At 37.8% G+C, this 15,733-nt stretch overlaps 1 protein-coding gene across 5 annotated transcripts in view; it reads right to left on the bottom strand.

Annotated features, from left to right (window-relative positions):
- LOC106962181 (FH1/FH2 domain-containing protein 3-like) overlaps nt 1-15,733 on the bottom strand; it is a 110,683-nt gene that overhangs the window by 26,218 nt on the left and 68,732 nt on the right. For all 5 annotated transcript variants that reach the window (XR_001427920.1, XM_015056415.1, XM_015056416.1 and 2 more), the window contains exons 6-7: nt 1,831-1,925; nt 940-1,051 (exon numbers count right to left, since the gene is read on the bottom strand). Coding sequence is in view for 4 of the 5 variants with exons in the window: in XM_015056415.1 (XP_014911901.1) it covers nt 940-1,051; nt 1,831-1,925 (207 nt within the window). In the remaining variant the exon portion in view is untranslated. The remainder of the gene's footprint in view (nt 1-939; nt 1,052-1,830; nt 1,926-15,733) is intronic.

Below are 15,733 nucleotides of genomic sequence, written 5' to 3'. Positions count from 1 at the left end.
AAAAAAAAAAAAAAAACAGTATAAAGACAAGTCCGACCAAGAATTAAAAAATAATATTTTGTAGCTTCAGTCAAAAGACAAAGCATCGGTGACCGGTTTCTCTATTGTGCTCAGCCTTTAAGTCGGTTACGTCTTCTCATCCGGAGCTTGGAGAATCATGTTCAGTCTTCCTCTAACCCTCAGTAGCAATGGTTTCACACGGAGGACAGACTGACGGATATCTGACCCCTCCACACAGAAGGCCAGCCCCGGCTGCTCGCTCACAGGACAATGCTGAGCTTTTAAAGTGAGTTGATAAAACTTACTTAAGGCGTTAGTTACAGTTTGTCGAACAAGGAATAGTTGATGTAATCACCTTCGCTGTTTTTTTGTCATCAGTTAGAAATATATTAAAAAAAATTAAGATCTTTTTTTCAAACCAATTATTCGGATTTTGAGGTTTTTTGGCTGTAACAAATCCTTCATCTTCATGGCTTGTAAAATCCTTTAGATTCCTTTTTTTTATATTATGTTTTTCTGCATAAGAAAAACACAAGGCAGGCTTCAACCAAATGTCTTCAGATTAAGAAAACAACGTATTACTGGGCTTTAAGATTTATTACAGATTTTTGGCTCACTCGTCATTGTCATGTGTATGCATTGTGTTCCTGCTGCTAAAGCTGCTAAGTACACTCTAAGAAATCAGTCATGTTGTCTATTTGCTATATTTAATACCAGCTGGAGGAAACTCTTAGAACGGACCCATACTTGATTACTTACTCATACATCTGCTACTGTTCAGACTATCAGCAGCCTGCAGTATCAGTTTCCCTTTTTTAAGGAATTTGTGTACAATTAAACTAAAATGAAAGGAAATGTTAAGGACAAACTATAGATATGTGTCTGACAGTGCGTTCAGTCTACACTTTCTTGCTTTTTTCAATCTTTCTGGCCCCGTACCTCCTTTGGTATCCACAGTGTTCACAGCCTTTATTAGTAGGGCAGCATTGCTTTCTGTGTACTCCACAAACACCAGCAGCAACTTGAGGGACGTCTTCACCACCAGACGAAACTATTAAAAATACAAAGTGGACAGCAGGCACACAATTCAAAGAGGGAAGCTCAATATTGATACATTGATAGCTCTAAAATCAACTTTAGACATTGCTGATATCCATTAATTAGCATTACCTCAACATTCATGAATGCTTTGTGTTATCATTTTGTCTGAGCGCTTTCCTGTCTGGACAGTCATTTTTCATAACTGTGACAGTGTGAACAAAATACTGCACATTTAAGAATATTTGGATACAACACCAATGTGGATAATATTTAAAATCTGGTGAAAAAAAATATACAATTAGGCAAACTTTTAAACATCAGTCTTGGCATAACAAGACAGATATTTACATATACTTTAGTTTAAAACATCAAAAAGTCAGGAAAGGATAACGTAATTGCTAATTTCAACAAGCTGAAAGGAAGAATTGACAGAAAAGAAAACAAGAATAGCAATGAATCACCTGTGATAATATGACAAACAACTCTATGATGGATCTAATAGGGGATTTTCATTAAAAGCAACAAAGAAGAAGCCGAGTTCTCTGCCATAATTCACATAAAATGGGTAGTAAATAAGATCTATGGTTCCTCAAGCAATTTGGCCACAAGGGGGCTGAAGCACCATAATGTCAGGAAAGGACTGAATCCATTTGGACATCGTGATATAATCTGTTTTTAAGTGCTCTGATGAGATTACCTAGGTGAGACTGTTGCGATGACATTACAGAGCTTACAATCTCTGAAGGGAGTGGAGATCTTTTCAGGGCTAATGGTTGCATTCGTTTTTACCTTTGATCCAACCAAGGTGTAAAGCCACTGGACTGTTTCATTGTGAGATATGAGGCCGTTCATCCCATCCACGTACAGCATTATCTGGCCTAAAGCTACAGAGAGACAAGAGCAGAGGACGGATTAGATTATAAAAAAAGTGTTTGTACAGGCCTTAAAAAGAATGACTCTTTCCTTGACACTTCATGTGAAAGCGATATAAAGGTCTACAAAATCTGTAAATCAACTTGAGACTACATACTGTCAGTGTGTGGGAGGCTTCACTAGGAAATGTCAGGCTTCAGAAGAAAAAAGATCATAATGTTTATGACCAAAGTTAGATAGGCTAATACCTTTTGTCTAGTAGCAGTGAAAATGCCATTTTGCCTCAGAATGTTAACTTGGAGCAGAAAGATTGTTTGCTGCAATGGCAAATGAGCCTGAAGCTTATTTGGTAGTGTGCTTATTGTAATTTTTCTATTTCAAAGACAATCCTTTACCTTCCTGGCTGACGTCTAGAGAGGTTGTTTTAATATTTTCAACATTACGTTCTTTCCTCATCTAACGAGAAATCTAATGATGGTCATTACGAACAAAACTGTTCAGTACTGGTTTCCCAAGATGACAAGACATGTAAAAAATTTAATCTTTGTCTCAAATAGTATTTGTGAACTGTAATCAGCTTTTTTTATGTTCCCCCTGGAGAAATGGCTTAAAGAAATAAGGAAAACATAAATACTTAAAACCATAGCAGACGCTTGTGTTAAAAGTTTATATTTTACAACAGTGCTAGAAATATCTAAGGAAAGAACAAACAGCATGAATGATGCATTAACTGGCTTAAGAGCAAAGAGATTGTATTTAAAGTGTAACATTTTTGGAAGGCCTGTTTTTGGGCTGGAGTTTCAGCTTTGGGGTAAAACACGATGGAAATTCTCTGCAAATCATAGACATGTCTGCAAATACTGACATTTTGTAAAATTGGGGTGTTGCAGTAAAAAAAAAAAAGAAAAAATCTAGATTAAAAATATAGAAGTTCTTAGCTTAATATTAATAGCAGCTCAAAGTGAATGACCAAATAAAAGAAACATTTAATGTTCCTCAAAAACAGAACAATGCAATCATTTCTTACGCAGTTTAAAACGCTTTCTCATGAGACCTCCTGCTAAAAGCCTGCAGTTATGATACATATCCCTCTGCGTTCCTCATGGCGGGTTTGAAAATCATGTATCTGCTGTAGATAAGCCAAAATTCCCAGGTGCAGCTGCTGTGTGTACATCACGCATGAGAGCGAGCCCGGATCCATATCTCTGTGTGTTTACGCATGCTGATGGCTCTCTGGAACAGCGGCCGCAGAATTTCATCTTTTATCAATAAGGGGTCAGTTCGCCCCAACGTGTCGAAGGAAAACGAAAAGGTTCATTCCTGATGCATGCTCTGCAGCGAGGAAAACAAAACTAGATTCGTCGACAAACGAATGCAGGAACAGCTGAGCCTGCATGTTTCTTTTCAAAATCCATACCTGCAATAGGATCGCTGTGCAGACTTTTATCTCCTGCAGGCACCTGTAAAAGGTATCTGCAGAAGTGCTCTGTGGTTTTTGAGGAATGTCCAGAGCAAACAGGAGTGAGAAAACAGAGGTGGCCTTAATGAGGCTTTTAAAAGTGCCATTACACGAAGCTGCTGACAGATGAGACTTTATCTGGTAGCCACAAAATGAAATACCTTTCAGATCATTCTGACATGTTATCATAAGACGTTAGTAAAAAAAAAAAAGAAAAAAAAGAAAAAAAAAGAAAGAAAATCTAATAGATAGAAAGTGGCTGAATTTCTGACTTAAACATGAAGCCAAGTAAAAGAAAAACGAGAACGAATATATTGCGCGTGGATTTTATTCAGTGAGACGCAAAATATATGCAAACTGTTAGAAACCACAACAGAACCCACATAAACATTACCTTTTTCCTCACATGTCAAAAGTGCTGCTTCATGAAAGCCTTCGTTGCTGGAGGTCACTTATGTACAATTTAATGTAAAGCTCCAAAAACCACATGAAGTTGAACAGTCATGGCGAAATCACACTGCAACGGTTTAAAGTAAACTGGATTGCCCTTCTCTATAAGGATAATATCCACGAGCACAGAGAGGAAATTGTCTATTCACTTTCTAAATGGTTACCAGTGCAGACAGCAGATGGAGTTGGTACACTTTGGCAAACTAACCTGTATCTAATAGTTATTCTGTGTAAGTTGATCTAGGCTATAATGTTTCTTTTTCCTTCAACTCTCCCTGAATTAATAGTTTGTGGAACAACCTTTTACTGCAACGACAGCTGCAAGTGTTAAGATGGAAATTTGTGCCTGGTCTTTTTTTTTTTTCCCAAAATAGCCCCAACTGTCAGAATAGATGAAGAGCTTTTGGGAACTTATATTTTCTAAGTCTACAGAAGCTAAATCGGATTCAGGTTTGGACTTTGATTGGGTTCTTCTAGCCTATGAATGAGCTTTGAGCCCAACCAGTGTAGTTTTGGCTGCGCGTTTAAGATCGTGGTCTTAACGATCCTCCAAAGTAGAGGATCGTAGGAGAATCTCCAACTTAGTCTCAAGTGTTTTGCAGTCTCTAGTCTAGGTTTTATGTGGATGGCCATGTATTGGTAGGTCAGTAGTTGTTCATTTTCGGACGGTGGGTTGAGCAGTGCACCGTGGGATGTCCAGTGGTTGTGACATCAGTTTATAACCTAACCGTACTCTAAACTTTTCCACAACTTTAGTCATCATGACGATGATTTGTTCACTAATCTCTTCAATAAATCTCACAGCAACTCTATTCAATCCTCAATGATTCAAGGTAATGTAAAAAGTTTCTACCTAAGTAAACCCAGAAGATCGCTGCGAGTTATTGATACATTGAAGTTTGTCGTTGTAATATGTGTGTGAAAATGTGAGAAAGTTTAAGGAGTACCTTTCAGTGACACATAGTAGTTGCATTAATGGAAACGTACAGTTACTGTAACATAAAAACCAAGCTTTTAGGCAAGATGAGCTACATTTTACTGAAACCCAGCTTCAGTGACAGTGTTTAATGAGAAGCTTGGTCTCTGCTGATCAGTCATTTTATCTCAGTGGGAAGCATTTTTTTTTCTTCCTTTCTTGATTGATTGATTTAAAACTTCAGAAGGTAACTGCAGACCTATGAACTGTGGGAGACATAAACTGACCTAGAATTGAAAAAGAACTCCAAGCTTAAACAACCGAGGTCTGATGGAAGTGTTTCTTCTGGGCCTCTCCCTCTCATAAACCACAGTAATTATCTTCCACAGCCTCAGGAATGTGCAGGAAGGGCAGCTCCATGACCACTGCCGAGGTGAGAAGCACATTGAGGTCTGGGAGGCTGGACCATCTCAAGCGAGCAGAGTCAAATGCAGATTCCCAACAAAAAAAAACTCAAAGTTTACCTTTAAAGAATCAGCTAAGCAGTGAAATGTGTTGCTTGCACTTGCCACTTTGGTTTCTCTTGCATTTTAAATAAAATGGGTCAGCCAAGCTGGCTTGTTAGGGCACAGCATCCATTTTCCCAGGACTTTTGGTTACAGGCCAGTTCTCCATCCAGGCTAATGCAACTTAAATCCCCTTATCTTATTTATTCTGCTTTAGTGAGAAGCTGGACTCACATTTTTAATTTTAGCACTCCATATTTTCAGAAGTTATTTTTGCTTTACGATAAGATCCAGAAAAAAAAAAAAAAGGTTTTCAGGTATAGTTTGGTTTGGTTATCTTTGTATAATCAGAAGAAAAAGAACTTATGCAGAAGTAAAAGATGGATTAAACTAACTATGCTGATTTAAAATGTGCATTATTTAATCATTGAGCTAAACAAGGTTTATTAAATGTTCAGAGTAAGAGTTATATACAAACAGAAGACTTTATGACTACTAATTTGTGAAAAGGGTTGCTTGTGGTAATGAACTTATGGAAAAAGTCTCAGTTCTCAGCCCTGGAGTGCTTTATAGTGTTTTCTTAAGCTATATTTCATGGCTTGCCTCTTCATGGGGATTGGCAATAGTGCTGACTGACCTTCAGGGCTGTTGTTAGCCACATACAGCAATAAAAACCCATGAACATATTATATAGTTGGTCAAATTACAGCTTAACCCTAAGACTTGTAAAAAAAATAAAAAATAAAAAATAAAAAAAATGCTGAGACACTAGATTGATCTCCACTGATGCAAAAATAAAAAAAAATAAATAAATAAAAATATATAGAAGTTATGTTCAAAGAGACATTCCCCTTGAATGATTTTAAAAGTTTTTTTGTTTGTTTTGTTTGTTTGGTATTTACTTGGATTCTTTTTTGTTTAATTTCTGAAGTTAGCTAAAGCAAACCTGATGAATAAATTTACCAGTAAATGTCATTTCTGCGCATTGGCATTCACTCTCCAATTTGCAACAAATATTATTAGCTATATTATGTTGGGTCTTGTAGACACTGGGATAGAGAAGATGCTTAGAGAAGTGAAATATCTGAAAGAGAAATTCTGGGTTGTAGCAATTTGAGGTTTACTGACATTAGAATCAAGACTTATCTCAATTCAAACATTAATTTTAAGTTTATTGTTTTTGATGGGTTTTAATAAAGCTTATGGTTTTACTCATTTGTTCTTGCATTTTAAACGTTGTACGTCTGTATGTTTGTTTTGTAAGCAACGTCCAACTAGATATACACTACAAATTGGCTAAGGGTGTAAACGTTTTAGTCCGTTCACACCAAAAACTTGTCACTAAAAGGAACCAGTGAGATCAGAAATTTGCTACAGCAAAATGTCTGAAAGTATATGTAGAGAAGCTTTAACTAGTGTGTGCAGTCACACAATCTAAGGTCAAGAAACAAAGCCAAGAAACATTATTTGATGATTATGTTGAAAGCTGACACGTTTCCTTTTGTTTCTGACATTTTTCCTCACTGCGTTCAATGCCTCCAGGGTAAGGTCTGATTTAGCATCTGAGGGCCATAAAAAGACAGGTTTACAGCTCGGCTCTTATTGTATATGATCTGGATTAAGACACGGTTGTGGACTGCCTTCTATTTGTTAGTCAGCTAATCACCCAGACCATTAGAGCCAGACAAAGTGCCTCTGCCAGAGCAATTTCAGTCACCGTGCCGTCTGCCAGACTTGCACTGAGCCCCATAAAGTAAAACAACTGGGGGATACTTTCATTTTCAGGCGTGCATGTATTTGGCATCCGATAAAATTTGGTGTAGGCCCCTAATCACAAACACAATCCCCGGAGACAAACAAACAGAGCTAATGGGACATTAGCATTAAGTAAAGCAAGAAAGGCTCTCTGATATTTGGCTGAGTAAGCACCGCAAACATCATGAACGGCAGCGCAGAGGAGGGCAGATTAGTAAAAAAAAGAGGGGAGGAAAAAGATTTTTAAATACTACTTTGTCTACTTCTATCCCCTCTGTTATAAATAGTTGCAAATGTAGAGGTGCTTCTGTCCTAAACAAATGATAAATGTTGCAAAGAAAATAAAGAAATAAATGAACAATGAACAGCTGGGCTCTTTGCCAACAAATGAGCTTCTGCATTCCATCCAAACAGGACAGACTTTGGCAAACTGCATCACATCCACCCACTTGTAAAGTGAACTGAAGGATGAGCTGTGATAAACTCTTACCACTCTTGAGGGGATTGTGATGTGATTCTGATTTTGGTCACATGCATGAATCCCAATGTGAATCTGATGTAAAGCTCATTCAAAAGATTCTGCGCTTTGGATGTTGTGTTAACGGCAGCATGTATATTGTTGCTCGAAATGATGGTGATACTGAAGTAAAAGCTTGATGTATTAATAGAACCTGAAAGACTTATCATGAAATAGTTCTATTCTGAATGGTTTCACAGTAAAACCAGGCTCTGAAAAGGAACTGGAATTCCCCAGCCAGTGGGTTTGTTGAGTTTGGAAGATATCTACAGATCCAGGGAGAAAACTAAGGGGAGGCAGAATATAGGTCAGGCAGGTGGGGCTGAACTGGGTCCAGATGCAAGCTTTTTGCTCATATGAGGGCCACTGTGGTGTGATTCAGTGGGAGTGGCATAAATAAGCTTTATATTCGAGCACAAACACATGGACTCTTTTGTTTTAGTGTTAATAAATATACAACAAGGGAGTAATAAATACTGTAATTATAAGCTAAACTACAGCATATTTGTTAATTTTAATGTAGCAACGTTTTTGTCAATTTTGCGCTTGCTTTTAGCTCATGTTTGGTTAGTTTATTTAATGGAGTCAAGTTTATTAATTGCTTGTTTTGTTGCCGTGTTTGTAATTTTGCTTTTGTTTCTATTGAAGCAGGTCTTTCTTGTAAATCAGATGTTGGATATCAGTGAGACAAGCCCTACAATTAAGGTAAATAAAATAAAATAAATGAAATCAGTTTTCAAAAAAGTTTATTCAATTTACCCAAAGAATAACGCTGGAAGGAAAGAAAAATATAGGCGGTGCACCGCTGAGAGTTGGGACGTCAACAGCTGAAACCATGAGAAACTAAATTTCCTCTTTCCGAATGGAGTCCTTCCTGTCAGCCCAGGGGAGAAAATTAACAGACAGGTACCTTTTACGAGAAAAACTATAAACTTAGAAGCTATAAAATGACTATTTTAATGCATGAAGCCGAAGTTTTATTTTAAAAGTCAAACTTGCTGAAAAACAAAACAAAAAAAAAATCATATTTCCACATTTATTTTATTTTTAATTTACTTGTAAAAGTTGATAAGAGCATCAAGGAAGCTTACAAGTAGTTTTCCTGGAGTATAAATATGATAGTACAAAGTGATATGTTTCTCCAAGTCACTGTTCAAAATGGGAAAGATGAGAAAACATGCGCTTTTTCATACAGCTCAAACCATCTCAAACTGGTTCTTAAAATGGTGAGTTCCTTCACTGTAAAAAGGAATAAGTGCATATTACTTAAAAAAATTTGTAAACTTGTTGCCTCAAAAGAATTAAGTTTTCCAAACTTAAAAATGTTAGTATGTGAAACTACATCTTAAATTTACACAACTCAACTAACTTGTGCAATTTTAGTGACCGTAACTTAAATCAACTTAATAAATCTGAGTATGTGGTAATCAAACAAGCAAAACCATTTTTTTTAACGAGAAACTGTATAGAGAGAAGATGCTTGCTTGAAACAGTCTCTGCATTCTGCTTTTTATTTATTTTTCAACTCAATCTTTGACAAAAAAGCAGAAGCAGAGCAGGGTGCTCATAAAAATGAACATAAAACTCACTCATGGTCCAGTTTCATCTATCCAGATGCAAATGCTAAAAACTAGTTAATAAGAGCTGTAATGCTCTGAAAGTAGCCTCAGTCTTGATGAACCCACTACACAAATGAAGCGTTGGAGTCTATGTTTTCACCCTAAACATCTTAAAGCAAACAAAAAAAGTGCTTTAATAAGCTGCTGCTGCTGGTGGCGCAATGCATTGTGCGATTCCTTGTTGGCCCATCCCTACTGTCACATATAAATCAATTGCCTCAAAAGAATAAATTATTGCAGCATATAAAAAGAAATAAAGTTATATTGTGTGATTTAAGTATTGAAAACTTAAAATAACTTGATAAATTTTGTTTAGCTGTACATAAACAAAATAGCAAAGACATCTTGACACTATAAACTTCTCCATGGTAAACTATATTTTTAAGCTTAAGTGTTATTCAAATTCCTTTTTTCTGCCCAGATCACCAACAGAAGCATTATTTTGTCAACCCACACATGTTAAAGAAACGTGGCGTCATTAGTGAATATTTTATTCTTCATCAGCGAAATTGGTTGCGCAAATGTTCAAAACTTTCTCTTCAGTTTGCAGGTTAGCTTGAGCTGAAATGGAGTTACGTCTGGGCACGTCCTTAACTTTAAGTGTGTTATGAAGCTCATAAGCTCATGTACACACATGTACACACACGCATACACACGTGTAAGGTTAAGGAAATGACTCCACAGGGCGTAACTAAGACAGAGGCCTAGAAAAGGAACCGGAAACTGTTGTCCGGTGCCATCTTCTCTGTTTCCCATAAGAAGCATGGTGATGGACCAGCGCTATAACGGTAAACTATTTGTCCAAAACAATGTTATCACTTATTTGGCTTTATTAAATTGGACTGAAGATTTCAACTCTGTTTTCATGGTCATTCAAGACGATTCCTCCAAAAAAACAAAAAACAAACAAAAAAAAAGAGTCCAGGGCAATAAGAGTTAACCCTTTGCAGTCCAAAATCATCATCACTTTCAAATAACTTAACATTTTATGCGTTACCTCAACTTTAATAGATTACGTTATCGAGCATTTTTTATCCAAAAGTTCACATCGCTTGCTCAAGATGAGTACAAACAACAAGATGATAAGAATTAAGTTACGTTCACTTGAACTCTCTTATTAAACAGAATGTTTTGTTTTACAGTGCTCCTTCCACAGTCAACAAACCTCAATGAATCTTTAATGTGCTGGAACAAGAGATTCATATCACAGATGTACAGCCAACAAATATACTGCAGCTTTGTAATGTTACATGTCGATATGTATCTCTGAGGGAACATTTCAAACAACTTGTTGAGTCTGTGCCATAAAGAATTAAGCCAGCTCTGAAAACAAAAGGGGGTCCAATCTGGTACGAAGCATTGTCAGTCAAAACAGAGCAACATGGACTCTTTAGGTCAAGACTGAGGTATTCAGGAGTTTTAAATGTATGCAAAAAATCTGCAAAAGACTGGGTGAAAAACCTGCATGAAACCTCCAGAAAGTTATGCTTCTAGTACCACAATGAGAGCCTGGCAGGAGACCTCGGCCTTGTTCTTCTCAGCATATCTGGTGAACTTATCTTCTCCCTTACCGTCGGCCCAGCCTAATCACAAAAAAACAAGTAACTGATCGTAGTAAAAACCTCAGCACGTATCCGTACCTACACATTTGCACGAAATCCACACGGAACAGCTCAGACCGAATGGAATTGTTTATCCAGACGATGGGACATCGTAAAGGTTTCCCCTCCAGAGCAGACGACCTATAACACAGCCAGACAACGCAATACGCGCTGTTTCCAAGAACGGCTTCCAACGCCTCTGTTACCTCAACTGTGCCTGGGTTTTCACTCAAAGCGAGGTAGTCAAAACAATGATCCAGATTCTAAATTAAGAGCACTAAAAAGACCCTCTAGTATGTAACGATATACTGGAAAAATGTGCTGTTTTTTTTTTTTTTTTTTTTCCCCATGATCACATTCATCTGTACACATTCGAAGCCAGCCTGTAATCTTAGTTCAGTTTATCTGTTGAGTATTAACATGGAACATGTGACAAACTGTGATTTTTGCTGGGTTTCTTTATACATCTCAGCACAAAAGAGGTAAAACAGAAAAAAAAAGAAAAAAAAAAGAAAACACAGCTGGTTCAGCTACTATTTGTAGGAGAGAAGAAAAATTGTTTGTTTACTGTGAACTTTTGGATCGCACACAATCTTGGCACAGGGATGAAAAAGCAAAGCGCAGCTGTGTCACTCCTCAACCTCAGTGACATGCCACATGTACAGTTTGAAGCACTATGTCCCGGCACAGACAAACAGCAACAACAACAACAACAACAAAAAAGAATAAAACATATCTAGTCTGGTGTTTTTACATGCACTCAAAGTTTAGCAGACATTGCTGCCTGTGAATATCTCTGGCCAAAGGCTAGACCGGGATGCGTTGCTGGGAACAGAGATCCACATCCCAAACGTTTTAGGAGGCAATGAAACACTCGACTGGAACACAGTCCACATCGATGCTTCTCTGCAAACCTCCAGTCACAAAGTAGGAAATCACAGCCATGATAGAACAGCCGTGTCATCAGAAACAGGAGATCTTAAAACAGTAGCAGCAGCAGAGGGAGAGAGAGAAATATACACACCTCACAGGAGCGAAGAAGACAGGATGAGATAAAAGCATAAAAATGAAAAATATGGCCATAAATTATTTCATAGTTATACTTCTGGATCTGGCTTGTTCACAACACAAGTCCTATCTGTTAAAGCTATAAATACTACATTTGCAGTACAGTGTAAAGCAGCAGATGAGATATGGCCTCCTCGGCATGACAATTTATGGACATGTTTTCCAAAAATGTATCCAAGATTGCTCCGGTTCAAAGCTGTGAAAGTATTTGACCCAAAACGGATTTCTTTTTTTTTTTTTTTTTGGCACACTTATGTGTTTCAGATTATCAATCAAATACTAATAGCAGACAAAGATAATCTGAGTTTATACAAAAAGGTTTTCAAAAAATAATTGAATTTTTTGGGTGAAAAAAGTGATACACACCAACCTAGCATGATATAAAAAAAATATATAATTGTCACCGTTGTGATGTAATGAATTAACTATCAATAAACAGTTTTTGTGGTTCGATTTCACAAGTTGCGCCCAGGGCTGCTAACTGCAGAATCAAGAAAGCATTTAAATTAAACCCGTCTGAACATGTGATGGGCTGTTTGGCTGCTTCAGCACCAGGATGACTTGCCATGCTGATGGAAGGATCAATTCTGCTGCAGAAAATCCTGAAGGAGAATGTCCAGCAAATTGAATGTTTTGGTTTGGCCTAGTTAAAGTGCAATTTGGATCTGAATTACATGATATGGTATGACATTAAACAGAGTGTTTATGCTCAAAAAAACATCCAATGTGGCTGAAGTAAAATAATTCTGCAAAGAAGCGTGGGCTACATTTCTCTTAATGGCAACTGAGTTTTATAGTTTCTCTTGTTGTGTTTGTCTATCTTAAAAGTGTATTTGATGATCTGAAATATTTACATGGAACATAAACGCAAAAAAATAGAAAAAAAAATCCTCCCAGGAAATTGTTTTTCACTGCACTACGAGAGTAAAAGAAAGGCGGCAGCTTCTCTAAATTCCCGTGTTTTAAAAAAGCTAATCTTTTCTTTTAATTTGTTTCCACTGCAGATTTAAGACAGCAGGTGCTTTGTCAACAAACGCATGCAAACCGAAATGGCACAGGCTTTGTTCGGGAAAGCATAGCTAAAAACACAACTTAAAATGAAGAATGTTAACAACGAGCATTTCAAAGAAGAGAATAATTGCTTCAAGTCCATTGTAACTAGTGCTTCTTTAATCTACCCTTTTTTTTCCCCCTCAGTCACTCCTGTTTTTATAGAAACCAATTAAACATGGTTGTTGTTGTTATTATGTTTGTGTCCTTATGAATTGGGCCAATGGAACAAAGATTCAGGAAGAAACGCTGTGAACCGGCTCTTCCAGCCCATCTCCTTGTTTTGTTCTTGGTAATTAGTACCATAAGGATTCTTTTTCTCACCACAGTCAAAAAACTTTAAGCTTCCTGCTGAAACCTAGCTGACCCTTTGCACAGGTTGCTTTTATTTTAAAGCTGTGAAAGCACTTACTGGGCTGTCAACAGTGATAGGTTACCCTGAAAACACAGTACATTTGGTACCGTAACACAAATGGAAAAGACAGAATGGCACAAAGGCAGGTGTGGATGCAGTGACTTGCCTTGCAAAATGATTCCAATTTAAGAACCTTGAACATTTCGTCATGTTACAACCAAAAACTTAAATGTGTTTTACTGGTATGTTATGTGACAAACCGTCATGAAGTAAGTTGGAAAATGAAACATGGCTTTTGTTAAATGTGCCATGCATTTTGTATTCAAACTCCACATGTCAAAACTTTGCAGTTGGATTTAGATGCTGCCATCACCAAGTTTCTTTTGGTGTTATCTGATCAGAGCATCTCCTTCCAAGTGTTTGCTTTGTCCAGCTGCAAGTAGAGCTTCTCAGGGATTCTTCCTGCTGCACTTCCAAAAGGATCTAATAGTTGTCCCATCAACAAGATTCCTTCCCTGAATATGTGGATCTCTGCAGCCCATATGGCCACATGTTTTGGCTGATCATCTCGGTGAGAGACCCAGTCGTGACGACTCATTTTCAGTTTTTTATTAGGAGGCACTAGCAGTTTTTCATGTGATTTTTTCCCCCTAATATTAAAAAAAAAAAAGAAAAAAGAAAAAATCATCATGCCGTTATGCACTTTAGCAAGGCTCCAAGGAACACTGGAGGAGAAACAGGCCCACAAAATGTCATTCTTTACTTTGCACCGGACATTTGAAATGTTTGTTGCTGAAAAAGCTCAGTTTTAATCTCTGACCAAAGTTCCATTGGAGTCTCCAGGTGAGACGATTCCTCTCTGTAGCGTGTAACTTCTAAACATGGGATGATGAAATCTCTTCAATAAACGATGATGCTACCACATTAAAATACGAATCTATTTTAAGGCTGTTTCCACATCTTTTTTCAGGGACGCAAAGCAGAGACTACGCGTTTTACTGCAAATGAGGACTGAGTGATCCAAATGAGGCGTCTCTGGGTTTCATAACTAATTACAAAGTTTACAGGAGAACCAGGTGGCATTGGCACCTCTGAAACAGTGACCTCACACCCTTACTTCTGGTGAGATGATAAAGGCGCGCAAACTCTCTCCTGAGCCCCCAAAAAGTTCAGGTCTTCAAGAGCTAAGCCCAGGTTTTGAAGGCCTCTGCCAGGTGTGAGGGGCCATGTAAAGGTCTGTGTGAGCACTAACTAGCCACAGACATCTCCAGGGGGCTTTCCCAAGACAAAATAACATAAAAAAGAAAGAACAGAAAAAACAAAAAGAAAAAAAAAATATGAAGAAGGGGGAAAAGTGTGGATTGCATAGAATCTCTCACAGATTTAAGACTGGGAACCTGTTCTTGTAAAAGGAGAGCAGACTGGTGTGCATGTGTGCATGTGTGTCTGTGTGTCGTTTCTAACTACAAAAGATCCGTAAGATTGAAGGAGCTTCATGGAAGAGAGCAAGATTGTTTTGTCGGGAAGGTTTTTTAATGCACACCAGACAGATGGGTTCAAGACTGCATTTTCTTCGCTTATCCTCTTTTTTTTTTTTTTTCCCCCAAGGCTCAACTTGAAAGAAATTGCTGAACAAACACCCACATTAAAGGTGACCAGTATTTGATACCATACAGCGATTTCTCTCCTCTCATGCCTCACTGTGCACGTGCGAAAAGTTAAGACGACTAATTTACTCCCCTGACCCTGTAGAGAATCCGTCTGACTTAGCTGCTCTTGGAAGTCATCGACAGCAGAGCAGTCAGATCTACATGCGTTTCTGACTCGTGCATGTGGGTCCCAGCTCAAACTCAGCTTGTGTTCTCCAAATAACACCCCACAGAGGTAGGGTGATCTACTATGCTCCACATTTCCTCAGCTTGTCAGCAGAAATTAGGTCAAGAGTTGAAACAGTTTAAAAATTCTTAAGGGAGAGTGTTTCTCATGGTGATGTAGAGAAACATACGGAAAACAGCAGTCTGTGGTGAAGACATAAAACAATAGCAACAGACTGAGTAGAATACAGCACCGTGAAAAATTACGTATACCCTTTGAACTTTAAAAACATCCAGTCGCTTTACTGGTGTTGCTTAATGTACTCTACTGGGATTTTATGTGATGAATCATCTAAAAGTTTTGCAGAAATGCAAATGTGTTTTAATCCAAACCACGGGTGTCCGGCTCCAGTCATTAAGGGTCGGTGTTCTCCCGACTTCAGATGTGCCTCTGCTCCAATATAGCTGTTTCAAATGGTCCGACAACCTACTCAGTTTGTCACATATCTACAGAGGCCTGATAATGAACCACCAATTGATTATTTGTTTCAGATGTGTTAAGCTAGTAAAGAACAAAAACATGCAGGCCTCTGAGGGCCTGCATTGATCTAAACCATTTCATTGTTCCTCTTTATGTTCAGGGTTGTTTTCCTTGACCTTTTCCTTGGAAGGTGAGCCTCTTCCCTAGTTTCTAGTATCTTGCAGGTTT

This window comes from Poecilia latipinna, unplaced genomic scaffold (assembly GCF_001443285.1).
Source record: "Poecilia latipinna isolate Pla-1442-1.1 unplaced genomic scaffold, P_latipinna-1.0 Scaffold1382, whole genome shotgun sequence".
NCBI classification, from domain to species: Eukaryota; Metazoa; Chordata; class Actinopteri; order Cyprinodontiformes; family Poeciliidae; genus Poecilia; species Poecilia latipinna.
This window is presented reverse-complemented; position numbering and strand designations above follow the sequence as displayed.